At 43.0% G+C, this 26,658-nt stretch overlaps 2 protein-coding genes across 2 annotated transcripts; both read right to left on the bottom strand.

The window, feature by feature from the left end:
• Nucleotides 1–5,466: 5,466 nt before the first annotated feature.
• On the bottom strand, nt 5,467–11,069 carry rbm15b.S (RNA binding motif protein 15B S homeolog). The gene has a single exon (XM_018261314.2). It carries the CDS (start codon nt 10,883–10,885, stop codon nt 8,654–8,656), a length of 2,232 nt encoding a protein of 743 aa, XP_018116803.1. The 5' UTR covers nt 10,886–11,069; the 3' UTR covers nt 5,467–8,653.
• Nucleotides 11,070–20,260: 9,191 nt separating this feature from the next.
• Nucleotides 20,261–24,993, bottom strand: manf.S (mesencephalic astrocyte-derived neurotrophic factor S homeolog). Its single transcript, XM_018261315.2, has 4 exons — nt 24,758–24,993; nt 22,353–22,480; nt 21,358–21,499; nt 20,261–21,165 (listed from the first exon to the last, which is right to left on the bottom strand). The coding sequence occupies exons 1-4, from the start codon at nt 24,843–24,845 to the stop codon at nt 20,981–20,983; spliced, it is 543 nt and encodes a 180-aa protein (XP_018116804.1). The 5' UTR covers nt 24,846–24,993; the 3' UTR covers nt 20,261–20,980.
• Between the last annotated feature and the right edge of the window lie 1,665 nt (nt 24,994–26,658).

Consider the following 26,658-nt stretch of genomic DNA (forward strand, 5'->3'; position numbering starts at 1 on the left):
GCCAGCAAGTGCCACCTTGGAGGAACCGATATTGTATATATGACGGCAGTCGGCAGCTCAGTGAGAAAGGGCTGAACACAAACTCCCAGGGACTCTGAGGGTCCGGCCACACTGGGCGTTTTGGGGAGATTTGGTCGCTTGGCAACTAATCGCCTCATTTTTTGCGGCGACCAATCTCCCCAAACACCTTCCCTCACTCTGCGCCGGCTAAAAAGAAAAAACGCCCGCGCTAATCACACGCGGCGATTCATTTTCCGAAGTGCCTCGGGCGACTTCAGAAAACGATCGATGCGTGTGATTAGCGCCGGTGGTTTTTTTTTCATTTTAGCCGGCGCAGAGTGAGGGAAGGCGTTTGGGGAGATTGGTCGCCGCAAAAACTAGCCGATTAGTCGCCAGGCGACCAAATCTCCTCAAGAAGCCCTGTGTGGACTTACCCTAAAGTACAATAGATGAGAAGATGCAAGACCCATTATCAGTAACTATTTGTATATACAGCAATTAAAACACACACACAAATAACACTGTCCCTTTAATTGTACATATGCCTTAAAAAATATGGGAAAATAATTCTCCCTCTCAACACAGTGTGCAAATGTTGTGCCTGCACTGATTCCACAACTTTCTCACCCAGTAGAATAAATCATGAACTGCTCCGTACTGTCATTTGTCTTGATTTAATCCCATCACATCATCCCCCAAAAGAACTGTGCAATTACCTTTAATGGGGTTGTTCACCTTTAAATTTACTTTTAGTATGACCTAGAGAGATATTCTGACAATTTGCAATTTCATTTTTTTTTTTATTGTGGTTCTTGAGTTATTTAGCTTTTTATTCAGCAGCTCCACAGTTTTACGAAACTCCCCCAGCAACCATGCCTTGATTTGAATTAGAGACTGGAGGGGCTGAATAGAAAGAGGAGTAATAAAAAGTAACAAAAACGATACAGTTGTAGCTTTGCAGAGCATTTGTTTTTTAGATGGTCATCCCCACCATTTGAAACCTGGAAAGAGTCAGAAGGAAACATCAAATAATTCAAAAAACTGTAAGTGAAGGCATTCAATAACACACTAAAAGATAACTTAAATTTGAACCGTCATTAGCCTCTTAAAGGACAACTAAACCCTAACAATTAAAAAGGTCAAAATGCCATATTTTATATACTGAACTTATTGCACCAGCCTAAAGTTTCAGCTTGTCAATAGCAGCAATGATCCAGGACTTCAAACTTGTCACAGGGGGATCACCATCTTGGAAAGTGTCTGTGACACTCACATGCTCAGTGGGTTCTGAGCGGCTGTTGAGAAGCTAAGCTTAGGGGTCGTCACTAATTATCCAGCAGAAAATGAGGTTGGTCTGTAATATAAGCTGATGCTACCAGGCTGATTATTAAATTCTGATGCTAATTGCACTGGTTTCTGTGCTGCCATGTAGTAATTATCTGTATTAATTACTAATCAGCCTTATATTGTGACATTTCTATTCTATGTGTACTGTATATTGTGAGTGGGTCCCTAAGCTCAGTAAGTGACAGCAGCACAGAGCATGTGCATTGAATCAGCAGAAAAGAAGATGGGGAGCTACTGGGGCATCTTTGGAGACACAGATCTTTACTGCTAAAGGACTGTGGTTGCCTTGGGCTGGTACAGAAGCTCAAAATATAATGTACAACATTTCTAGCTACTTTGGCTTTAGTTCTCCTTTAAGAGCTCTTGCACAGGTGGTTTTTTTTTCCCTGCAGTGAATCCTTCAGGAGTTCCACTACAGGAAGAAATGCAGCCCCTTCCTTTGCATGCATTGGTACTCACTGACGCACGGGACTTGTGTACCCCGACTGCCTTCGGCAAGTGGGGGGATTAGTGGAGGGCAGCTTCAACATTAAGATCACCTAGAGTCCTGTTTAACCTTGTCCCCAGATATGGCGGAACTACAGCTCCCAGTATATAATCAAGGGTTAAAGCATGCTGGGAGTTGTAGTCTCTGTATTGTAGTCATCATCTGGGGCCAACACAAGCCATGTAGAAAAACAACCCTGTAAACGGCGGGATATTGTCACAGCTCTTCTATAGCAGAATGTTACACTAGGCCACACAGTCCCATATAATCATTACATAGGATTTTATATGACATAACGTGGTGTTCGAGTGCCAACCTTTATAAACAGACACCCCTTGGACTCACACGGGTAAGACTGGTTTAGTGAAGTTTATAACACTAAGGGGCAGATTTATCAAGGGATGAACTGAAAATTCGCATTTTGAGGTTTTTTTTTTATGGCCAAAACTGTCAAATTCGACTAACTAACGATTTTCAAGATTTATCATACTCTGGCCCTTTAAGAACTCAAATTAGACTATTCGCCACCTGCTGAATTGCTTTTTTAGTCAATGGGAGACGTCCATGGACCAATTTGGAGTTGTTTGCAGCCTTCCTGACAGTTTTTTTTTCTGAGAAAAAACGCAAATCGAATTTGATCCTATTCACCTGAGTTTTGGAAATTCGATTTTTTTTTTTAAATAAAATTTAGATTGGTCGAATTTCGAGTTCATGGTGGTTTATAAAAACTCACATGAATTCAAAATTCGACCTTTGATAAATGTGCCTGTAAGATTAGAACTCGCCACCAAAAAACTCACTTTCTATTCATTCCTACGGGATTTCTAAGAGCATATTTATGAAATGGTGAACACCTTTGATAAATACGATTCTAAAAATTCCATAGGAATGAATAGAAAGTTAGAGTTTTTCTCACACTTTGATAAATCTGCCCCTAGTGATTCCCATCAGTTGTGGCTCGGTGGCAAAAGGCTCAGAATTGCCCCCATACGCCATTCATTCCTGTGTGAATTGCTGCAGGAGCAAAGGGGCAATTCGGAGTTTTATCACTATAAACTGCTCAGACATCAATACTCACCCCACGTGCCATTACCATAAGGTAAGAGACACAGGTAGGTTATACCTTGTAAGTGTCATAATGAGTGTACGTTATACCTTGGCTGTTATATGGTTTAAAGGAGAGAGATAAAAATGACAATATCCCTTTAAAGATCTGTGAAAACCTACATTAAAGGAATTGTTCGATGTAAAAATAAAAACTGGGTAAATAGATAGGCTGTGCAAAATAAAAAATGTTTCTAATATAGTTAGTTAGCCAAAAATGTAATGTATAAAGGCTGGAGTGACTGGATGTCTCACATAATAGCCAGAACACTACTTCCTGCTTTTCTAACTCTGAGTTAGTCAGTGACTTGAAGGGAGACCACATGGGACATAACTGTTCAGTGAGTTTGCAATTGATCCTCGGCATTCAGCTCAAATTCAAAAGCTAGAGTCATGCGCGAGTCTATTTTTTGGAAGCCGTACCTGCAATCCGCAACCCAGACCCGCATTTTTACCCACTTGGACCTGTAAGTACCTTATCCGCAACCCGGACCCGCTGACCATCAAGAATCAGGAAGTTCTGTCATTGTAAACTGGAAGTGACATCATCGGAAGTAGGCATGATCAGAAAAAAGGAGTAAAAATCGATATTGAGAAGACCCGCGGCCCGACCCGCAAACCGCGTCTATACCCGCACCCAGAACTTCTATCCACAGCCCGCAGGGTTCCGCAGCTTTTTGCGGGTACCCGACCCACTGTAAAAGCAACAGTTATGACCCTCTCAAATCACTGTTTGGTTACTGCCTGGTAACCAATCAGTGGACAGCAAGAGAGCTGAAAATCAGGAAGTAGTTACATTTTTGGCTAACTAACTATATTAGAAACATCCTTTATTTTGCACAGTCGGTTTACCCAGTTTTATTTTTATACTGAACAATTCCTTTAAATACACAACCTAGATTTTCCTGAAAACCAGGAACCCAAAAGCCTGACACCCCTGCACATGAGCAGCCATTTCTGCAGTACAATTCTTTTCATTTATAAACACACCCCAAAAATGTGACATTTGGTTTCTGTATGGATTATGTTGGGGCTTTGCAAGATAACCTGTTGGGAATGTGTGTGTGAGAGAAGAGCATTGCACTAGGAGGCCAGTGACAGCTGCACAGTAACATACAAGAATAGACTGAATAGACTCCCCATGAGAATAGTCTCTCCTTAGACACCAGAAATGCAATTGTGATACATAAGCTTCTGATAATTCCTGGATATATCACCTAACTGGGTAATGCCCTGCTTCGTTTTACAATTACCTTACAATAGGAGGCCAGGAATAGCAACCAATTCTACCGAGTGGAAGATGTGCGTTTCTCCACTGTGTATGTTAGCGACATATTCCCCATGTATTCTACAGTCATTGCCACTGATGCAACTAAAACCCTCCATCCTGCACAAATGATGCTCCTGCTGGTGATTTGCACATAAGACAAGCATTAAAGGCGTTGTCCACCTTTAAATAAACTATTAGTATGGTGTAGAGAGTGATATTCTGAGACAATTTGTAATTGGTTTTCATTTTTTATTATTTGTGGTTTTTGAGCTATTTCGCTTTTTATTCAGCAGCTCTCCAGTTTGCAGTTTCAGCACTCTGGTTACCCTAGCAACCATGCACTGATTTGAATAAGGGACTGGAATATGAATAAGGGAGGGCCCGAATAGAAAGATGATTAATAAAAAAGTAGCAATAACTATATAAATAAATGTTAAGTCTTACAGAGCATTTGTTTATAGAGGTCAACGACCCCTATTTGAAAGCTGGAAATTTTCAGAAAAAGAAGGCAAATAACGAAAAAGCTATAACAAATAATGAAGACCAACTGAAAAGTTGCTTAGTATTAACCATTCTGTTAATTTAACAGGTGAACTACCCCTTTAAGCACCTATGATGCAAATGTGCAGGGAGTGGGTGTTGGTTTGGGGGGGGGGTCAGTGGCAGTAACCAATTGTAACAGAATAATGTTGTATAATACAGAGATACACAAAAGCCATTATATCCTTATAATACACAAAAGCCATGAATATCTTGTAAATTATACCCTTATAAACGGTGACTAGTGATGTCATTTTTGTCACATGACTCACTAAAAATTGTGTTTTATAATAAATAAAGTACCCCTTGTTCTTCGGCCTCATGCTTTTATATGGTCACGGAACTGCTCGGTAACTTATAATATCCTTATATTTTACAATAGGGGGTACTTTATTCACTATATAAACGGTAACTAGTAATGTCATCAGTTATAAATGGCATTTTTGTCACATGACTCACTAAAACATGTGCATTATATTGAATAAAATACCCCTTGTTGGAAAATATGAGGATATTAGAAGTAACCTCAGAGTTCCATGACCTGTATAAAATGGGTCATGGAACTCATAGGTGACTTATAATATCCTTATATTTTACAAGAGGGGGTACTTTATTCACTATATATTTTACAATACGGGGTACTTTATTTACTATATAAAATACTGGGGCTTGTGCTTTATGTTGCATCTGAAACACTTTGAGCCTTTTACACATCGTCTTGAAAATTCAGTGTTATTTATTTAAATTTCTCTCTCTACATTCAGAACATATTGGCCTCTGGGCACTGGCTCCCTAGAAACATAAAAAGCCACTAAAAGCAATTTCTTCTGGTGGTGGAAGGGGGAGAAAAGGGGTTGGGAAATTCACCAAACATACATGTTAAAGAGTCAAACAAATGTAATGACATAGTAGGAGTTTGGGATCTGGAGCAAATGCATCTTCAGGGACCGGATCAGCTATACCCATCCAGCAGCACAGAACTATTTAATATAAAACAATGACATGTCATAGGCTGGGCTCCTGACCAATAAGCAGCTTGAATCAAACAGGGAACAACATGAAATTGGATTGGTGCAAATGGAAAGTGAAATATGGGAGAGGTTAGGGCTGATATAGGTTCCAGATTCTGCTCCTCCAGAGCAAGAAAGCAGCTTATTGGCCTGTGGATTGGGCCTCGCGACTGCCTGCCCAATCAATATGTGCCTGTAAATATCAGCCTATATCTATTGGGCAGATTTCATAATGCAGTCCGGCCATACCTGATAGGTGTACATAAATGTTATAAGGATTATACTGCAAGCCAAGCAATCGGATCAAGAGCATGGGCAGCTAAACTGGGCAGAGATCCAGTCGTTGGGCAAAGTCACCAAATGACTGGCTCTATCAGAGTATGGGCTGCTCAGGGAGATGTGCAAAAACAAGTAAGAGTAACTTAGCGACAGAATGTAGGGGTGTGGGGAGATACACTCAAATTAAATATCAAAACATAATGTATAAACCATAGAAACTGTATTGTGCCATCAGCTTTGCCAAAAAATTTACACAAAGCCACAAAAATATATTAAAGGCAACATTTTAACAAGTTAATAAATTAGAATACATGCATCAAAAAGCCCCTAAACGACAGCTGCCTGAAAAGACCCACAGGGAATGGATATAAGAGAACGGTTGGAAGATTAGGCCTATAAGTGATTCCTCCCTCTTCTATTTATTCTATCTTTGCATAGTACAACACGTATGATCCCCAAGCTACTGATGCCATGGGAATGTCTATGGTGAAACCCTTGGGATGCCCGTTGGTTTTTCTCGGAGCTGCAACTAGTTCATCTTGCCTGTTGATGCATGTATTTCTACAACAGAAATTTGTATATATAGATATATATCCCCTTTGTGGATCTTTAAAATGGTTCTACACATGTTGGTAATTATAACCCCATATATAGCAGAATATGCTTTGATTTTTAACTTGAGTGCTGTCATTCAACATCATCTAAGGGCAGAGACGAACATGAAGATTCGGGGAGATTTAGTCCCCCAGCGATAAATCGCCTCTTCTTCGGGCAACTAATCTCCCCGAATCTTTGCGTGTGTGTCTGCCCTAAGAGGGTGAGGAAAGCCTCAGTTGGTCACATGTATCTCGTTCAGAAATCTATACAGACCCATGAGTATGTGTGTGCAAGATACATACACAAAACCCACATAGATGTGCTATTCCATGCAGAGACTGATACTGAAGAATGTTTACATATGCATATCCGTGAGTGTGCGTACACAATAACACACAAGTGAAATATATGTATAGTGTACACACATACACTTGCACACATGTAAACAAACATAAGAACAGTGTTATGATTGCTCCGGGCAGTGTTACCTCCCTATGGGAGGAATTCCGCAATGAGACTGGAGCCGACACGTCGCCATACGATGAAATTCATGCAACATGTCGGATGTTCTGAAGATAACGGGAAGTAAAGGAGAAATCGCAGGTAAGAACTGTATTTATCTGACTGTCAGATGAAAACGAAGTGTGCTGCGACAGTCAGATAAATGTAGTTCTTACCTGCGATTTCTCATTCACTTCCTGTTATCTTCAGAACATCCGACACATTGCATGCGTTTCGCAACGTGTCGGCTCCAGCCGCATTGTGGCGTTCCTCCCGTTGTGTTACCTCCCTATAGGTTCCTGGACTAATAATGAAGATGCATTGCACAAAAGATACTCAGTTGTAACACAAACTGTAACATACTAGTCCTTCAGGTAGTGGTAATAACCTAAGTCCCCCATCATCACACACATAACAAGCTTCATTAAGCAGAAATAATTAGCTGGGTTTGATCCTAGGAGGCTGCTTGTGATTATAAACAGGTAGTTTTTATCGCACTAATCAGACTCATGGGTTCTGCTGAGAGCTCTGCTACCCCCACATCACACTCACATACTAGTGTCACATGTACATAAGGCACTCTTGGGATCCTCTCGACTGCGGAGGTCTCCAAAACACTGGCACACAAACCTAAAAACAGAACTAGTGTCTCCAATGGGACAAACTATGGACGAGCCAAAAACACACACAGCATTTCTAAGGTGCTCGATGCTGAGCTAGGGGAGCAGAATACACTATGAAAACATTACATTTGTATACTAGGGTAGAAATGGGCAGTCAAAAAAGGGCCATAGTTGCTGGGATACAGCCCCCAGTTCCAAGGGCACAAAAGTCAAAATAACAAAAAATATCCTGCAACTCATTAATATCATTAAAAGCTAGTTTTTATTCAAAATAACATTTAAAAAATTGAACATATAGACCCCATGGTATTCCACCTTGTACATTAATGCCTATGATTAAGTACCAGAGGGTATGAAATGCGTAAGGCAGAATACCATAGGGTCTATATGTTTATTATTTTAAATGATTTTTTGAATATAAACTAGCTTTTAATGAATGATATTGAGTTAAGGGATATTTTTTGTTATTTTTGAGCACACTAGGCAGGATGTAAAAATAAACACACACGCAAACACACAAAAGGAAAATTGATCTGTCCCGCAGCGAGTTAACTGCTGGAATTGGACTATAGAAGGGGCCCTAATTGTAAGAGACTATAGTGAGAGGGGTGGGAGAAGCTTCCCATGATTTCATCAAGGCCTTATATACCTGTGACAATAGTCATTGCTGTGCACTGGAACATCTCAACAGCTGACAGGTTAGAAAACACTTTGGAAATTATGTAGCAGAACCTTTTACACAAACTAAAGTGATACATGATTTATTCCACTCAGTTTAGTCCTAACTCGACCCCCCCCCCATATTTTTTGGTTGCCCACCCCCCCATCAATTCTGAAAACCATTAACAGAGAGAGGACAGTGTAGGCACAGGACAGTCTAACAGTGACGTTTGGATCAGGCGCTGTCTCTCACCAACACAATAATCATGTTCTCTTCTAGCTTGCCCACAAGCCGCTGAGCACTTTGCTGATACAGCTGATGGAAGTCACATGGAGGGAATGCATACAACATGCCGCTGGGGTCCCTGCCCTTGTTGCTCCCTCCCACTGGGAGGCTGATAACGCCCGCTGCCTGTTTCTGTTTTAGGTAAGAGACCAGGTTCCTGAGCAGGCGGCGCTGTAAGCCAGGTTCCCCAGGTATTGCCCCCTCATTCTGTGGGGCTTGTGTGGCAAGAAGTACAGCATGGCCTCCGGCAGTGCCCTGTCTCACTTTACGGGTAACCTCCTCAAGCTTAGGCTGGTCAAGCCGGAGTCGTTGGGCAATCTTAAGTTGTGCCAGGCTGCCTCCACCTGTAGAAGAACGGTCCTTGAGAAGGGCACCCGGCACATCACGGTTACCCTCTAAGAAATGAAGGTAGGTTGGAAAACAGCTGTTCTTTAGTACTAAATGCCCACACCACAGAGGCGGCAGCGTCCGTCCTTTCTCTGCGCTGGGGGATTGTCTTTCAGCGGGTGGCTCGGGGGGTCTAGGATGGTGATTCCTGCGGGGCTGGGGAGGGTCAGGAGTTGGGGGCCGGGGCTTGTCTTGGGATGAAGGTCTGTGATTGTGTTGTGGGGATGGAGGAGTACCAGGGTCTCTTTCTGGAGGTTCCCTCCTTTGACGCTCAGGGCTTCTCTCAGCTCTACTACGAACCCTGTCTCCAGACAAGCTGCGGCGTCGCCGTCTTTCCTCCCTCGTTTTTGAACTGCCACCCCCACCCCGGTCCCCACTCCTGCTCCGCGCACCTTGGCCGGAGCTTCGCCGTTCAGAATTAACCCAGCCGGCTTCCACAAACGGTCTCTCACGGTCAGAGTATAGAAGATGCGGAGGGGTCCTGTCTCTTACTCGCAGATCCGGGTCCAGAGCCGTACGATGCCTGCTGTAGGCTTCCGATTGCAATAATTCATAGGGCAGGGGCAGAGGGTATGGAGTTGTCTGGAGAGGAGCATAACGCGATGCAGCTGCGGCCGCCTCGTCCGGCGACACTGTGGCAAAGTCAACCCGAAGCCTGCGGTCTCCCAGTGCAAAGCCCCTCATCTGTGTACAAGCAGCCTGGGCGGCGTCTAAGCTTTCATATTGGATATAAGCAAAACTGTCCCCTTTCACATAATCCACAGTACGGATACTCCCAAATCGGTCAAACTCTCGAGCAAGAGCTGCCAGGGAGGTGTTAGGCCCCAGCCCCCCCACCCACAGTCGTGTGCTTGGGTTGGGTTTCCCGTAGCCAATTTTCATGGCATTGCGGCCCAACAAGCGCCCGCTCATCGCCAGCTTTGCCCGGTGGGCCATGTCCAGGTTTTGGAACCGGAGGAAAGCGTAGGCTGCTCCTTGGCCCCTTCCCGGGCGCTTGATCACCACCTCCTCTATGGGGCCATATTTATCAAATGCCCTCCTTAAATCCACCTCAGTCACCATGTGATCCAAGTTGCCGATGAAGAGGTTGCGGGTGGCTCTGTGATCATCCTCCGGGGCCAGTTGTTCATCGTCGGCGGTGCTGCTCATGCCATAGGCGGCCCCCCGGCTCCTCTCCTCGTACAGCGGATAATAACCGTCCCCAGAGGCCGCGGTGGAGGTGAGGGAGGAGGGCAGGAGCAGATGCCGGGGGGAGGTGGAGCGGGGGTAGCTGGGCAGAGACGTGAGGGACAGCGGGGAAGGCTCTGCTCGGCGGGCGGGTTGCTGAGTGAATACCGGCTCCACACGCAGCTGCCGATCATACAGCACCGGCCGTACTTTGGCGTGTCTGGCCTGGCGAGCCTCGGTCGGCCGGCGGAAGTTGATGTAGGCCACTCGGCCGAGCTCCGGGGTGTGTGACAGCTTCACACTGATGTCTCCGAAGCGCTGGAAGTGGCGGAAGAGCCAATCCTCCAGCAGAGGGTCGGGCAGCGCAGAGCCCAGGTTACTGATCAGCAGCGTCTTGTACTCTAAGCCCGGCGCCTCGGCAGGAGCAGTCAGGAGAAGGGGCCGAGGCGGTGGATCCCTGGGCCGGCGGGAGGAAGAAGAAGACGAAGAGGAGGAGGCCCCGGCCTGGTTGGGCCTCTCCCGCCTTCCTGAACTTTTATGGTGAGCCCCGCCGGCCTCCTCCCGCCTCTCTCTGGTTCTCTTTGCGCGGCCGGGGCTTTGCTCCGCACGTTCGCTTTGTCGCTTCATGCTCACTTCCCGCTGCAGGGTGCTCGTAGCTCGGTCACCGCACGCGGGGGAGGCGCGCTTACTGTGCAGGCGCCATCTTCCACAATGAGTGGGGAGGGAGAGCTGATGTCATCACGGGGCGCCTGGAGACGTGACGAAAGGAAGGGTGTGGCGGCGGGGGGGTCACGTGAGCCTCCTGTAATCTCAACGACAGGCTCTTAGTTCCGCCGAACGTCCACCTTGTGACAGCCATAGGATTTCCGGTTTTAGGGGAGGGAATAGTCAGGGATAAAGATGGAAGAACAGCAGAATGAAGTTCGAATCGATTAGGGAACAACTTCAATTAAAGTATAATTGCAGTAGCAAGTTCTAAGGCAACTTGGTTGCCAAGGGATATTTAGCCTAGCAACCAGGCAGCAGTTTGGAAGCTAAATGCAATTTTTTGGAAATAGCAACAAGAATAAAATGAACACGTGTTTGATCTGTATTTATTTGCTGCCTGTCAGTGTATTGATGGGCCCTACAGACCCAGCCACATCCCCTCCCCTCGCTCTCATTTAGAGACTGATTCCTGTATAGTTACCACTGGTCACCCTGTCCCCAACCCATTTACCTCCCCCCCAACAAAGAAGTAACATTTTCAGTTACAGGCTGGATAGGGATAGTAATAATGGAAAAACATAGAAATTAGATAATGGAGAACAACTGAAAAGTTGCTTATAATAATATGCCCATCTATAACACAGAAAACATTTGTCTGAAGGGGAACTTCCCCTCCAACACTAAAGCAATAGAATCCTCTCACAAGTGGACACTTTAAGAAAGAAGAAGGATTGCGGATAGGGTTGTCACCTGGCCGGTACTTTACCAGCCTGGCCAGTAAAAATGATGGCTGGTCCCAATGTTACTAAAAGGCAAAAAAGATAAATATTTAGGAAGGCCGGTATTTTTTCCCAGAAAAGATGGCAACCCTATTTTCGGATAGATTCAAATTCTCATTAGAGAGGTCAGTCCAGGACTGACAAGGATGGAGTCCATCCTAAAACTGTATTTTGAAATGCCAGGAGATAACACTTTCTGGGTTTCACTGTAACATTTCTTTATCTTGACATGAAGTTTATTTTAAAAAAAGATGAACTTGTTCAAAAAATGATTGGAGTGACTTCAGAAAGATCCCAAAGACTTTTTTTTTAATTAGGATTGCATAGACCAAAGGGCAATACATTAACAGATACTCCTAACGGTATGAATGACGGGCACTGCTTATTTTTCTAACAGTGAAGCCAAAGCCAATCTTACAATAAAATATGGCACTTTGGCATACCTCCCAACTGTCCCGTTTTTAGAGGGACAGTCCCTCTTTTGACAGCTCAACCTGCAGTCCCTCGTTTGTACTGGAAAGTCCAGTTTTTCTCTGCACTGAACAGCCAGAAACAATGTTTCTAACTTAATTGGCTTTTGGCAGAGAGCCCAGAACAACCACAGCAGGAGATAAGATACTTTTGTAACAATTTCGAGATAAGGAAATAAGTAATTGTAACAAAAAAAGTTTGACTCATAGCTCACAGTGTATTGACTCTGGCTATATAGAACTGTGGTTAGGAAAGAGGCGTGGGGATTGCTGTTGCAGCACTGGGGTACATGCAGTTGTGCAGATATAGTTATTCCCAGTGCAAGGGGCTGCAGCACTGGTACCAGTGAGTAGGTGACTAGCTTTGAGGCTGCCTGCATAGTATCTACATGATGACTTGGAACTGCAAGTATTTTGTGTATCCTGGCTCTCCAGACACCTGACCAGTGCCCTTATCACATGTGCTGGAGTTGCAGCAGAAATACCACCTGTGAGCTTCAATTTATGTACTTTTAGCCTTGTCCTATAAGGCTAAGTAGCTTTCCTTAAAGGACATGTAAAGGCAAAAAAATAAAACCCCATTTTTACTTTCTTTAATGAAATAGAAACCTATCTCCAATATACTTTAATTAAAAAATGTGTACCGTTTTTATAAGAAACCTGACTGTATGCAGTGAAATTCTCCCTTCATTTATTTCTGTGGATAGGAATTGTCGGACGGTCCCTAACTGCTGAGCAGGGAAAGCAAAGATGTTTAACAAAGTTACAAGATGGTGACCCCCTGTAGCCAAAAATTATTTGTTTGATTAGGCTTGTGGTGCAGTTAGTTCATGTTTATATTAAGTATACAAAATACAGCATTTCTAGCCTTATTCTATTTTAGACTTTACATGCCCTTTAAAGGAAAACTATATCCCCAATACTTGAGAAACAGCTGGCCATACACAGGCAGATTTTGTTGTATGAAACAATCGATTTTGAGATGATCTGATAAAATGTCTACGCCTCAATACATGAATGTGGTCCGAACAATTGTATTGTTCTGATTAAAATTTTTTAATCGTGAACCAATGAAATCCGTCATTGTATGGAGCGAACAGATCATCATCGTCCAACGATCGTTCACTGCGTATGCCTGTATTTGGAGGGGCAGGGCCAAATGAGGAAGTAAACAAACGAACGATCGTACCCATGCTTGTCAAGAAACTATAGCACTCAATACATAAATAAAGAGAACACAGAACACTTTTCTCAAAACCACATTTATTTGGCCATATAAAAAAAATAAAAAGTGCTGAAATCACAGCAGCATTTAGAAAATGTACTATGTGTACTATTAGAAGAAAAATCACACATTGTTATACACCACTTCCTTTTTCCGGTAGCTTCATCACTTCCTGCTCCACAAGTAGATATCGCATTGTAGATGTATAATTGTTCATAGCAGTCGACAGCGATACAATGACATCTTTTCACGAAGTTGTTGCCCGTGGATAGTATATCGTGATCGTAAGAAGTTCGTGTACGATACGATCGTTTACTTCGCAGCAAGCAAAATTTGCTCATAATCTGCCTGTTTATGATGACCTTAACTGTAACAGGACGAAGTGTGGAAGCAAAAGATAGAACTCTGTCTGTTAATTGGCTCATGTGACCTAACATGTATGGTATGTTTGTGTGCACCGTGAATCTTTTGATCCCAGGGGGGCGGCCCTTATTTTTTTAAAATGGCAATTTCCTATTTATGATTACCCAGTGGCACATAGTACTAAAAAAAGTATATTATTATGAAATGGTTTTTTTACAGCAGGGTTTTTACATATGAGCTGTTTCATGCAATATCTTTTTATAGAGACCTACATTGTTGAGGGGTATAGTTTTCCTTTAAAGGGGTTGTACATGTTTGAGTTAAAGGGGTGGTTCACCCATACATTTACTTTTAGTATGTTATAGAACACTTCATTCTAAGCAATTTTTCAATTGGCCTTCATTTTTTTTTTATTTATAGTTTTTGAATTATTTGCCTTCTTCTGACTTTTTCCCGCCAGCCCAGATCCACTGCTTAATGGAGCAAACTCTCTTTGTTGGGTGGTCGCTGCAAAAAAATTCTGCGCGTACTCCAGCAGCATGCAAGTGCACAAATGCGCCTCCATGCGAATGTGCACAGATACCTACAATACTGGTTCAGACTACACGTTCTACTGAAACTGGCTGGGCTGGAACAGGCTGGGAAACCAGCAGTGACACAAGCGGGGAGACAGCAAGTTGTGATGCACCGGATCCACGGTTCGGTATTCGGCCTTTTTCAGACTGCCAGAACAGAATCCTGAAAATCATGTGACTTTTTGTCATAAAACAAGGAAGTAAAAAAGTTTTTAGGGGCTCTTTTTTTTCCCTCCCCACCATCATTTGCATATGCAGATTAGGGTTTCAGTTTAGGTAATCAGCAAAATCTTTCACAAAGGATTCAGGGGTTTGGCCAAATCCAAAATAGTGAGTTTGGTGCATCCCTAATAGCAAGTCTTTATTGACACTGTACAGGTTCTAATTAGTGGGGCCACAGACAGGAAATCAGACAGACAATGCTGAAGACAATGTGTTTTATTAACAGTGAACAGTAGAAATGAAGGAATTTACAGGTACTTTGATGTAATGCAGTATAACAACAGCAGAACCCTTTCAGAAGTGAAATAAGCAAGATATAGGTTACCACACCTCTGATGCAACGCCTCCCATAGAGTAGAGCACTGCGCCTAGAGATCCTCAGCCTGGGGTCTTGTATCTTGGCACCCTAACTGGTCCTCAACTCACCCACTGAAGTCCCTGCACTAGTGGTTCACATACCACAGGGTCCTAAACCCACTATTCCTCCTCGTTGGAGCAACAGCTGCTCTTTAACTCTCTTGAACCTTCCTCTTGCTCCTACAACTATACCAGAACTTACTGGCACTATATAACTCTTTCTAACTTTTACCAAACTGCAGCCATGGGCCTGTAACACCTCACAGAGAGGTGAGGTCCCAGGAAAGACCTTGAGCACATGGTGATATATCCCTTTATACTTTTACATGCTGCTACATAGTGGGCAAATCATAGCCTAGAGACCCAGGAAAGGAGACATAGCTGCCTGAGTATACTAAAGGACCACTTAGGTGTCCAAATACAAAGGGGGAACTACCTGAGTTACTATACCTAAAACTCAGGGTCCCTACACTAGTCCACTTTGTGATAGTGGAGCCAAAACCACGGCAGTCCCAATATTTTTGGTGATGTACTGTGGCTGATAAGAAAAAATAAAACTTTTGTAATGCAATCTTTTCGTTATATAATCTGAGGCCTTTGCATACAATGGGCTGAGCAGAATAAAGTGCAAAGTTAATAAAGTTGTCTGCAACTTTCCAATCAGGGAAGACTGAGACATCATTTTGTAGCTTTACTCAATTTGTGCTGTAAGCGCATATAAGACAAGATATGTCTCTTGAAATATATACAGACCAGCAGCATGCCTGCAAAGTGATCACTGAGATATGTACTAACACCTAACATTTGCTCTTCAGATGGATCAGGGGATGGAACAGTAGGAGAAATTAAAGGTTCTTGGAAGCACAGGCCCAGTGCAACTGTTTACCACTTCCAGTAATTGCTCAGTGTTCATGAAAGCAGGTTTGCAAGTCTCAAGGGCTTCTGTAATTTGCCTGTAATTAATCTGCTGTGTTTCTTGCTGTCTGTACATGTTATCAGGCCAATCCAGATAAAACTCCATCAAGTGACTCCATGACCCCATTGTACTGTAAGGGTTGACAGCCATCTGAACAGGCAAGACTGGTACTCTCTAATTTGGTACAAACAGGAAAGGTTAGGCTGATAACAACTCAAGTTAGTCTAACAATTGTACAACAATAGGAATGGGGGTTTAAATGCTACACATAATTGTAAATTATAAGCAGAGATTGAAGCTTGGGTCCCAGAGCTGCTGGACAGCGCAATGGCTAGATCCAGGTTATTGTGAATATGAATACATTGTAAATATGCTGTGATTTGTCTGGGGGACTTTTTAAAAATAATAATTATAATAATAATAAATAATCATCTATACCAAATCACCATTGCAGATTTAGTTCAGGCCTTAAAGGAACAGTAACACTAAAAAAATGAAAGTGTATTAAAGTAGTGAAAATATCATGTAGTGTTGCTCTGCACTGCTAACTGGTGTGTTTGCTTCAGAAACTCTACTATAGTTCATATAAACAAGCTGCTGTGTAGCCATGGGAGCAGCCATTCTAAGCTGAAAAAGGATAAAAGGCACAGGATACACAGCAGATAACAGATAAGATCTGTAGTATATAAAATGGGATTCTTCAGAACATATCTGTTACCTACTGTATATCCTGTGCTTGAATGGCTGCCCCCATGGCTACACAGCAGTTTGTTTATATAAACTATAGTAGTCTTTCTGAAACCAACACACCATTATTATATTGTTATTCCTTTAAAACACTTTCATTTTTTTGGCGTTACTGTTCCTTTAAATTGTACTTGAGTGGGCTGCCAGTAATTCAGGGAAGGGAGAAAGTGGCGTATGCAGCTTGCCCCACCTGTACTGGCCCCAAGAGGGCAATGCAAAAGGCTATTCTCTTATCTTTGTAGGAAGCCAAATGCGGGGCGGAGCATTCCAATATTATTTAACTTGCTGTAACAGCAGTGATTCAGTGTGGACAGTGAAGGAGTACAGTTCTCCCCTTTATAAAGTCATACTGGCATTTTTACCTGGAAAGGTTTGGATGTTTTTTCGACAAAAAGAAAATACAAAGCTGTTGGTTTTAATAAATATTGATCAACACTGGACAGGAGCCCCCCCCTACTTCTGTAATATAGTTGTTTGTGGAGCACCGAGCATTGTAGTCCTGGGAGACCACAAACTGGCCACATCTGTAGTAGGTACAGATCTCCTTTTAGCTTCGAATTGGTGATCTGTAATAAACTATGGTTATGCATGGGTATAAGATACTTATTAAAAGGGCCTCTATTATTTAGTTTTCCTAATGGAAATATGAAGATAGAAATCTTTGGGAATTAATCTATGTTTGTGCTTATTTAGCTCACTAAATTTTCTAATGCCAATGTTCTCCTACAATACGGTTGCTAAACCAAAACCCTGTGTTGGATGTGATATTTGGTGCCATCTGCTGGACACAATGGAGCAGACAGCTTATCATAGCTGATTGGTAGGAGGGAACTGTGCCCTAATTTACTTTTCAGCTCCAGTTATTTTCACGACAGGACTGGGATGCAAAATAGGCCCTGGCATTTCAAGTACAAAAAGGTCCCAACAGCCCCCCAGCAGCCCAATAAATAATGACTGTTTATGGCATCTTACAGTAGCCCCTCTCATGTGAGATACGATCAGCATATATATTTCTTGGTCATACTAGCCGGCAGGTCTGGACTGGGAGTCAAAATAGGCCCTGGCATTCCGAGTACAGCTACCACCAGCCCACTAAATAGTGGACTTTCTATGGCATCATCTTATGGCAGCCCCTCTGGCATTTGCCAGAACCCACAGATTGCCAGTCCGGGCCTGTTAGCCAGGTAAGTCCCAATATTGGTTCTATGGTAGTAGGCAGTGGATAGATGAAAAGATTGACTGCATGACAACCCCACTCCACAAAGCTGTCAGACCCAACCTTTTTTGCCCCAGGGACCGGTTTCAAGCAAGACCATTTATCAAGGACCGGAGGTGGAGGGATTGTCGTATAATAAAACACAAACTACTCCCAGTGCATATATATATTTCGGGTTTCATGGCTTCATTAGGGTAGGACTACATGGACGTTTTCAGCGTGAACCGACGCACTGCGACAAAATGCCGGCGACAAATCACATGCAACGGAAATCAGGTAAGAGATAGAAATGTCGGATGAAGTTGCAGCATTGATCTGATGCGACACGACTGTTGGATACAGACCTAGCGTGCAGCGCCTGCATCCGACAGTCGTGTCGCTTTTCATCCGACAATGCATTCACTTACCTTAATTCCGTCACATTCGATTTGAGGCTGGCGTTTTGTTGCAGCACTTCGGACCGCACCGAAAACGTCCGTGTAGTCCTACCCTTAGATAGCCACTCACCACATTTTATACAGAGCAGACATGGAGAATGTGAGTCACCTGTTGCAATGAACCCATATTGTAAGTAAGACTCTTGCTACTTTCTTTTAAATGCAGTCTCCTGGTGTGTCATCATTGGGCCTTTCCCCCTTTTCAAAGAAACACTTCAGCAATGTTTGTTTTTTGCCGAGATCGTGAGCTTACAAAATACAAAACAAAACATACAAACAGTATTTTGGGGATCTGTAGAAAGCTTCTCGCATGGGTTGCTATGGCTCCACGCCCACATCATACGCTGCACACTGGGGAGCTTTGAAGAGACGTCCCGGTTCGGCGGCCATGTTGAGCAAAGTCTGCGGCCCTTTAGTGGGGGTCCCCTGACCTAGGGAATAGCACCCCAGCCTGAAAACGATGTAATAAAATATTTGCCTTTTGCCATTTTTCTCTATATGAAAATGGGATGTCCAATCAAATTCATCATAAAAGATCAAAAAAGAGCAAACACGAAAAGAATTGTTAAAGGTGAAAAATATTTGTAGTAACACTATAGCATGCCAGTTACTTGCAATACTGACATTCAGCACTGGATAACTGGCATCAAAGCCCTTTAGCTCTATAACGGTTTCCTGAAGTGCCAATATGCCCACCTTGTACTGGGTGAGATTGGGTTAATCTGATTGTTAGGCCCTCAGATCTCCAGGATATTGCCCAGCACAACGCGGTCATATTGTGCAAAGATCCAATGTGGCCCTAACAGTTTTAAACCTATCCAATAGATACCTACCTGATTTTCAGCCAGATATCTATCCCACCCATACAGATAAACCTGCTCTGAAAAGGTTGTTTGCTTGTGTATGGCCACCTTTACTCAGCTGCCTGTTAGTAAGAGGACATCTTCTATTTAAATGACACTTGTCCTTATTGTGGTCTGGGTGCAAATCTAATCAGGAAACAGGGTGATAATGTTAAAGAAATATGGGCATTAATTGCCTCTGGCTTCTGAGCACATCATACATAGAATGTCTCTATAAAGCTAAAGGACCCAAATAGTAGCTGGGCACATAACGATTACAAGGTAGCTTTGTGTGCTGCTGGCACTGCTAAACCTCACACGCCTGCTTTTAAAAGCCTATGAACCCACCACCAATTTAAACTGCAATGAAAGAAATACTGAGATCCTTGGTTGTGCTACAACTGGAATTCTTTCACTTGCCTCTCCCTGCCCCGAGGCAAGGTCAGTAAGAAGTGCTAAAAACTCTTGTAATACAATTTTATAGAACATACTTTCTGCAGGCATATTAAAGGCAGCTTTATTGCTACAACACCTGAAGGACTCAGGTTATAAATGTCTGTGCTGAACAGACATCTCACTACTACGAAGCACTGGCATCCAAAATCTACATTTAACTTTTCACACACTGAAACAGGTCAAACTTATTTTTTAATCATACTTTCCCTTTAAGAACAATTCAGAACAAGGCAATGGTTTCCCAAGCTGGTCCTTGAAAGACAAAATTTAGGTGGTTTAGCCAGGTCTCTTTCCAAATAAGGAATTGGTAAATACGCATCAGCAGTCTGATTTCTCCTTTCAATGGAAGCTCAGATTTAGAGCGAGAGAGTGAGCTGTATTTTTATCTCTAGTCTTATATGCCCCTTAAAATCCTGTACAGAAGTGAACACAGGGCTATTGAAATTCCCTGTAGCATGTGGAGTTTTGCAACCTTCGATAGTAGCCACTGTATAGCACAGAGATGCTATGACTTTAATTTTTAGTATAAAATAAAGATAGAGATAATTGTACAGGCTGTATCTGTCGATATTTAGATCTCGTATCTGCCCCCTATAAAAGACACCCATTTAATGGCCAAAGCAGATAACTGTAAACGCTGCAATATCATTATAAACTCCTATATAAATGTCTGGTTTAAGTCAGAGAAGTAGAAATATAATTGTTTAATTCCAGGAACAAGACAGGTGCAAATGTTTATTTAAACAAGTGCAAGTGTTTTTTTTTTTTAAAGCATCAATGGCTGGAGGGTGCGATAGAGGTTCAATGCCGGCGTCTAAATCAAAATAACCGTGTGAGTGGTTCCTCTTAGATCAAAATAATGTGGATTACACTATGTAACCTGCTCTATACCGTGGAGTCTCTAGCTGTGTGCTTAGCACAATGGGATGTCTATATAAAGGCACACATCTTCTCCTGCCTGTGTTCTCGCTCATCCAGCTGCATGAAGCAATATATGAAACAGAGTGGGTAACTGTTACGCAGTTCTTGCCTTGATTCATTTTTTTTTTTTCACCACAGCAAGAAGCAGAGTGGATCCTTTTATTTTCATAGAAAAAATGCCACTCGACAAGAACCCAAAGAACATGTAGGTAATAAAAATTCCCCTACTGCAAAATGGTCAGAGACAGCGCAGAGAAAACCAATAAGTTACAAGCAAATGTATCAAACGTAAGTGTCCCACCTGGCTGCAGGGTTCATATTCCTGCAACCCAGGGGGAGTCTTTTACAAAAAAAAAATAAAACTAAAGTGAAAACAAAAAAACAAAATCTGTTCCATAAAAAGTAAACGGATTGCCATATAAGAGGAACGTCTGCTGGGTCTATAATTAAGAGGATCAGTTCTTGCACTAGATCCACAGGACAGCGCTTTAAAGGTCAGTCCGTGCATTGGCTGCATTGGGAGCGTATTTAGGCATCAGTTCATTAATCTTGCGGATAAAGTCTGATTTCTCAGCACAGCCCTTGCAGGACTCGCCCCAGTCATCTAAAATCTTCTTCAGTTCCTTGACTTTGAGCTTCTTTAGGTCCACTGTGCTCAGGTCAATCTGTTTATCTGTAGGAGGCAAAATGAATAAAAAGGGCAAATCAGTAAAACTTCATATGTGGTCCCTAGTGTTTATTCACTACGGTCTACTGTTTGCCTAGAATTACATACTGAAAAAAAAGCTCTTTTTTTTTTACATATAAAAGTACATTTTTTTTTCAATCAAAAAAAAAAAAACCTCAGCACTGTCCAAGCACTCACCATACTTCAGCTCACAGATCTGCCCATCTTTCTTCTTTAGCTTCTCACATATCTTCTCAGGAGGAATGTGGTTACTTAGTGGTTTTGACACCTCGTTTGTGATTTTGGTGGCAGCGTCGCTGGTGGCCCCAATATAGTAACACTGTGTAAGAAAGACAGGATGGTATGGATGTATACTTTTATTTATATAGCAATACTTATGTATGTAGCACTGTACAGTAGAACAATAAAATTAATTTCTACTAAGCTTGGATAGTGGTTCAAAAATATAGGGCTGGGCCTCTAGGGTAGTCAGAAGCAGAGATAATGTTTATTTGCGGAACACCATAGCAGGGTGGCTGGGATTTCATGCATTTTAAGTTATGTTATGAGGCCTGCAAAGGAAACAGTAGGAAAATATTCCTATTAAAAAGCACCTGTCGCCTGAAATTGTTTTCCCCACCAGTTGTGAGCTCTACTCCACTGCAAAATACGTTGACATATATAAATACATGTTAATAATAATTATACTCCAGTTGGGGGAAGCAACAGCTTTTTTTTTTTTTTTTTTAAATAGCCCCTGCCAGCACTAGGTTGCCCACACCGGGAAGGAACTCCCAGTGTGGGTGGCCATGTTGGGGCACACAACTACCCAGTGCCACATCCATATTATTATGTGCATGCATGATATGTAAACTTGTGAGGCCACATCCATCCACCTACATCAGATGCATGGGCATTACGAGCAAGTGTGCACGCAAGATATATAACATGGCCGCACGGGAGCTCCCTCCGTTGCAAGAAGCCTAGAGCTGGCTGGGGATATTTAAAAAACAAAAACTATTGTTTCCCCCCAACCTCTGGTGAGAGGTGCCCTTTAAACTAAAAGTCGCCAACACCAAAGATTAATCTCGCCTTGAAGTGCAGATTATCATATACCGTACTCAAATGAGCACAAACCGGTATGTTTATCTGTGATCTTCTCAGTCACTTGTGTGAATCAACCAAGTACTTACCAGCCTGTTTTCTTTTCCTCTGGCATCATTGCAGGTCTTCAGCAACTCCTTCTCCACAATGTCAGGCTTGAACTCTACTTTCCGTTCTTTAAGGGACTGGTAAAACCGGCTCAGGAATGAAATGCACACTGGAAAGTGAGGAAAACCCATAAAAGTAAGTTAGGAGAAGTGGTGCACTTTGGAATGTGGTTAAAGCAGAGACCGGAATACTAAACCACTAGCTTACACTGCATATTCCCAAAACAGCAAAAAGATTGAATAATGTGAATTACTAGCATTTCTAAGAATAAAGCACTATGCTCTTTTACATGAATTAATTGGGCTTTAAACCTGTGCTTGCTCGGTTGAATTAGCAACCTCACAGCTCCCCAGATTTCAGTACAGGACAGTGTCCTCTATTTGTGGTGGTTACGCCTTTGTTTCAGCTCTCTTCTTGGGGTGTTCTCTTCCCCTAGTGCTTGATCTGTCTGCAGCATCAGTGTTCAAATGGTTGGCCCTATACCAAATGATCTGATGTAATACATGGCCCAATGTAGTTCTCAACCAATGGGATTTTTCAGTATTCCCAATCAGAAATCCAGTTTTATCCGAGTAACAGGCCTTTCAGTGTAGTAACCGATTTCTTTCTGCAGTATACTCCCCTTTTTTCTTATTGCCCTGTACAAATGAGTTTATATCTTTCTGCCATACACACACTATAGGCCTCTCTTTTTTCACAGTTTCAGCCTCGTTCCCCTTACCCCTGCCATTCCATTGCCATCTAAATTCTACATTCCTTTTGAACGTTCCTTTGACTCTATATTGAGAATCATCTCTCTGTAACCCTTCCCAATCTTGCACGCCTCTTTACTAATGCCACCACAATTCTCTACACAACCCTCTAGTTGCCCAGTATAAAGTCTCAGGCAAAATCCAGCCATTTTTCTAGCTCTTGCCCTGTCTAACCTTCCTACCAACTGTTATTATCCTTGTTCCTGACTGATACTGACACAGACAAGTATCTCATGTATAATTTGCCTGTTTCTTCCCATATTTTTGAGATGTTGTACCGTTTTAGCCATTGAAAAAATGCAGAAAATGTAGTTTGGCAATACCTTTTATTGGCTAACTGAATAGGTGACAATTGGAAGCTTTCGGAGCACATAGGCCCCTTCTTCAGGCATTCCTTGTTTCTTCCCAGAAGACAAATGTTGGCATCGGTCTCACTGGCACATGTATCCCCCCTCACCCCACTGGGAGGAGCCTCTGTTACAGTAACCCTAGTGCAGGGTTGCCAGGTCGGCGGGATTATAGCCAAATTGGGCTACTTTTAAAAGTTACTGGCGGGTTTTTACAAGTCCAATGTATGGATTTTGGCTAGTTTTGGAAGTTGCTGCAGGTTTGGACTTTAAAAACCCGTCCAATTTCCCAGCCCTGCCTTCCTGCTCTTACTATTTATGCCTGTTATTTTAATTGAAAAATCTCCTTATTCCCCTCCGACCCTGACAGTTTCACTATAGAAACAGACATGGATCCCCCCCTGAGTCTGACTGCTGTTTGTTTGGGGGGTGATGCCCATTAACTCCAGTTCTGCGCAGCCCTCCACTCCGGACTCCAGCACAATACGTTTCAGTGTACAAATTGGACTATTTTTGGGCTACTTTTAGGGCTAGTCCACACGAGGAGATTCGGGGAGATTTTGTCGCCTGGCGACTAATCACCTCGTCTTTTGAGCGACTATCTCCCTGAACTGCCTCAGCGTTTTTCCCCATAGGCTACAAAGAAAAGTCGCATGCGCTAATGCACACGCGGCGATGTGTTTTCAATAGTCGCCCAAAGTTGCCTCAGTGAGGCAACTTCGGGCGACTATAGAAAACGCATCGGCGCGTGTGCATTAGCGCAGGCGACTTTTCATAACAACCTATGGGGAAAAACGCTGAGGCAGTTCGGGGAGATAGTCGCTCAAAAGACAAGGCGATTAGTCGCCAGGCGACAAAATCTCCCCGAATCTCCTCGTGTGGCCTTACCCTTAAAGTGGCTTTTGGCTACTTTTTGGCTATTTTTTTATAGTCTTTGAAATGTAAACAGACAACCCAGCCCTAGTGCCACTGCCCCCCTCCTACTCCAACAAACTGACCATTTGACCCAGAAGCAACTTTTCACTATTATTAATAATTATTCTTGATTCCCTGGTAATTCTGTGATTCCTACTTGTCTCCCCGGCTAAAGGGCAGATAAGCTGAGCTCACAGCACCGGCTTTACATCACTTCTTATTTGCCCAATGACAGATCCTACCCAGCAGTCTCCGCGGCACACTGTCTGTGTCTATAGGGCTATTCCTCCCCTGCACAGACCCGAGCCCTCAGTAACAAATGAGTGTCAGTGTAGAGGCCACTGATGTTGAGCCCACCCCCATCCTTCTCACCCTCGCAGTCTCCAGCTTTCAGAGCTCCGGCATCACTCGGCAGAAGAACCATAATCCCGGTCACAGTAAGAAGGGCGAGAGGAAGCATCTTGACTCGAGTAACAAAGCTGCAGCTATCGGGAAACAGGCACGTGGCACAAACTACCCCGGTCTATCCGCCCAACTAGCCGGCAAATGCAACCCCGCTTCTCCTAGCAACCTCCTCCCCGTCCCGGTTTGCTTCCTATTGGTTATCGCCAAAAAGACAGCCTACACGCTGCGAACTTTGATTGGCGCCCGGGTACTGCCCGTTACACGTCCCTTTCTATAATTGGCTGGTAGCGAGGCCCCGTAGGCTAGTTGTCGCACGCTGATTGGATCCGACTGAGTGACGGAAAAGGGCTGAGAATGCGGAAGCAGACAGTTTATGTTACAAAAGAAGAAGATCTAGATCTGAAAATGGAATGTGTGTTTGGCTTTTACGCCTTTGTCAGCGCCAGTTTGTGTTCTACAACTGCTTTCCGCTGTACAGGGCTGAGAGCGCAGAAAACAAGCGCCAGATGAGAAGATACTGGATGAAAAGAATTGTGTTTAAGTAAATGATACTGTACAAGTACATACCTCCCAACTGTCCCTTTTTCGGAGGGACAGTCCCTCTTTTGACAGCTCAACCTGCAGTCCCTCATTTGTACTGGAAAGTCCCTATTTTCTCGGCACTGAACAGCCAGAAAAAGGAACAAAGTTTCTCACTTAATTGGCTTAACAGGTGCAAATAAGATACTTTGTAACAAATTTGAGACACAAAAAAACAGTTTACATAAGGAGAAATATTTTCAAACTTTCATAACCTAAATTTTGTATAATTAACATGGTAATTAGGGGTTGTGGCCACAGAAAGGGGAGGAAATGATTTCTGTGGAATATCAGGTTGCACATCAAAGACTCATGTTCTCTTGTCTTCGCTATTTTATATAATAGTGAGCAGGGTTGCCCAGGGTTGCCAGGTTTAAATGTCAAAACCAGTCAAACTTTAAAAAAAAGAGCCAAAAAGTTGCCAAAAGTCATTTTAAAAGTAGCCCAAAACTAGCCCAATTCATACACTGCTAATTCTATTTCCTGTTCCTTATAACAGAAAATCAATACATACTTACCGAGATTTTCGTTTGCTGTACTGGAACATGGCAGTGGGCACTGTAGGGGTTAATCCCTCCTGTCGCAGGCGGAACAGGAACTTCCTAATGAATAAATTAACCTCCCTTCCCCCGCGCCGCCATCTTTTGATTTCTTGACTCCCCCAAGACGAGGGTTGGGAAGCTTTGCCAACTGCCATGTTCCAGTACAGGAAACGAAAATCTCGGTAAGTATGTATTGATTTTCTGTTTTCCTGTTACTTACACATGGCAGTGGGCACTGTAGGGACATACAGAAGCAGACAATACATGGGTGGGTTATGCCAAAGAAAATTTAATTATTTAGAGCACAGTTATGAACTGCAGAGCCAAAATTAGAAAGACTCTTCGAGTAAATATCAAATTTGTAGTGTTTGATAAAGGTGTCCCACGAACTCCATACTGCTGCTTTGCAGATGTCTTCTGAAGTTACCTGGGCCCGGAGTGCCCAGGATGCAGCTGTACCTCTGGTAGAGTGTGCCTTAAGCTGAGAGGGTACTGTGTGGGACTGGTGTGAATATGCCATTCTGATGCATTCCTTTATCCAGTTAGACACCGTTTTTTTGGTAGGTTGATTACCTAGTCTTGTACCTTGAGTAATGATTAGCAACGAGTTAGTTTTCCTGATTTCCTTGGTTCTTCCAAGGTAGATTTTGAGGCATCTGACAATATCTAGAGAATGCCACTTCTCCTCTTCCAAGGAACTAGGGTTCTCAAAAAAGGTAGGTAGTATAATGTCTTGAGACATGTGAA

Source organism: Xenopus laevis, chromosome 4S, assembly GCF_017654675.1.
Source record: "Xenopus laevis strain J_2021 chromosome 4S, Xenopus_laevis_v10.1, whole genome shotgun sequence".
Lineage (NCBI taxonomy): Eukaryota > Metazoa > Chordata > Amphibia > Anura > Pipidae > Xenopus > Xenopus laevis.

What these genes read in the sequence shown, in the direction of transcription:
- manf.S (XM_018261315.2), bottom strand. Translation starts at nt 24,845, where the DNA reads ATGCTTCCTCTCGCCCTTCTTACTGTGACCGGGATTATGGTTCTTCTG. An exon ending in GAGGAAAAGAAAACAGGCTG is followed by an intron (nt 21,500 to 22,352) that starts GTAAGTACTTGG and finishes TTTCTTACACAG; the next exon opens with TGTTACTATATTGGGGCCAC. An exon ending in GATCTGTGAGCTGAAGTATG is followed by an intron (nt 21,166 to 21,357) that starts GTGAGTGCTTGG and finishes TGCCTCCTACAG; the next exon opens with ATAAACAGATTGACCTGAGC.
- rbm15b.S (XM_018261314.2), bottom strand. Translation starts at nt 10,885, where the DNA reads ATGAAGCGACAAAGCGAACGTGCGGAGCAAAGCCCCGGCCGCGCAAAG.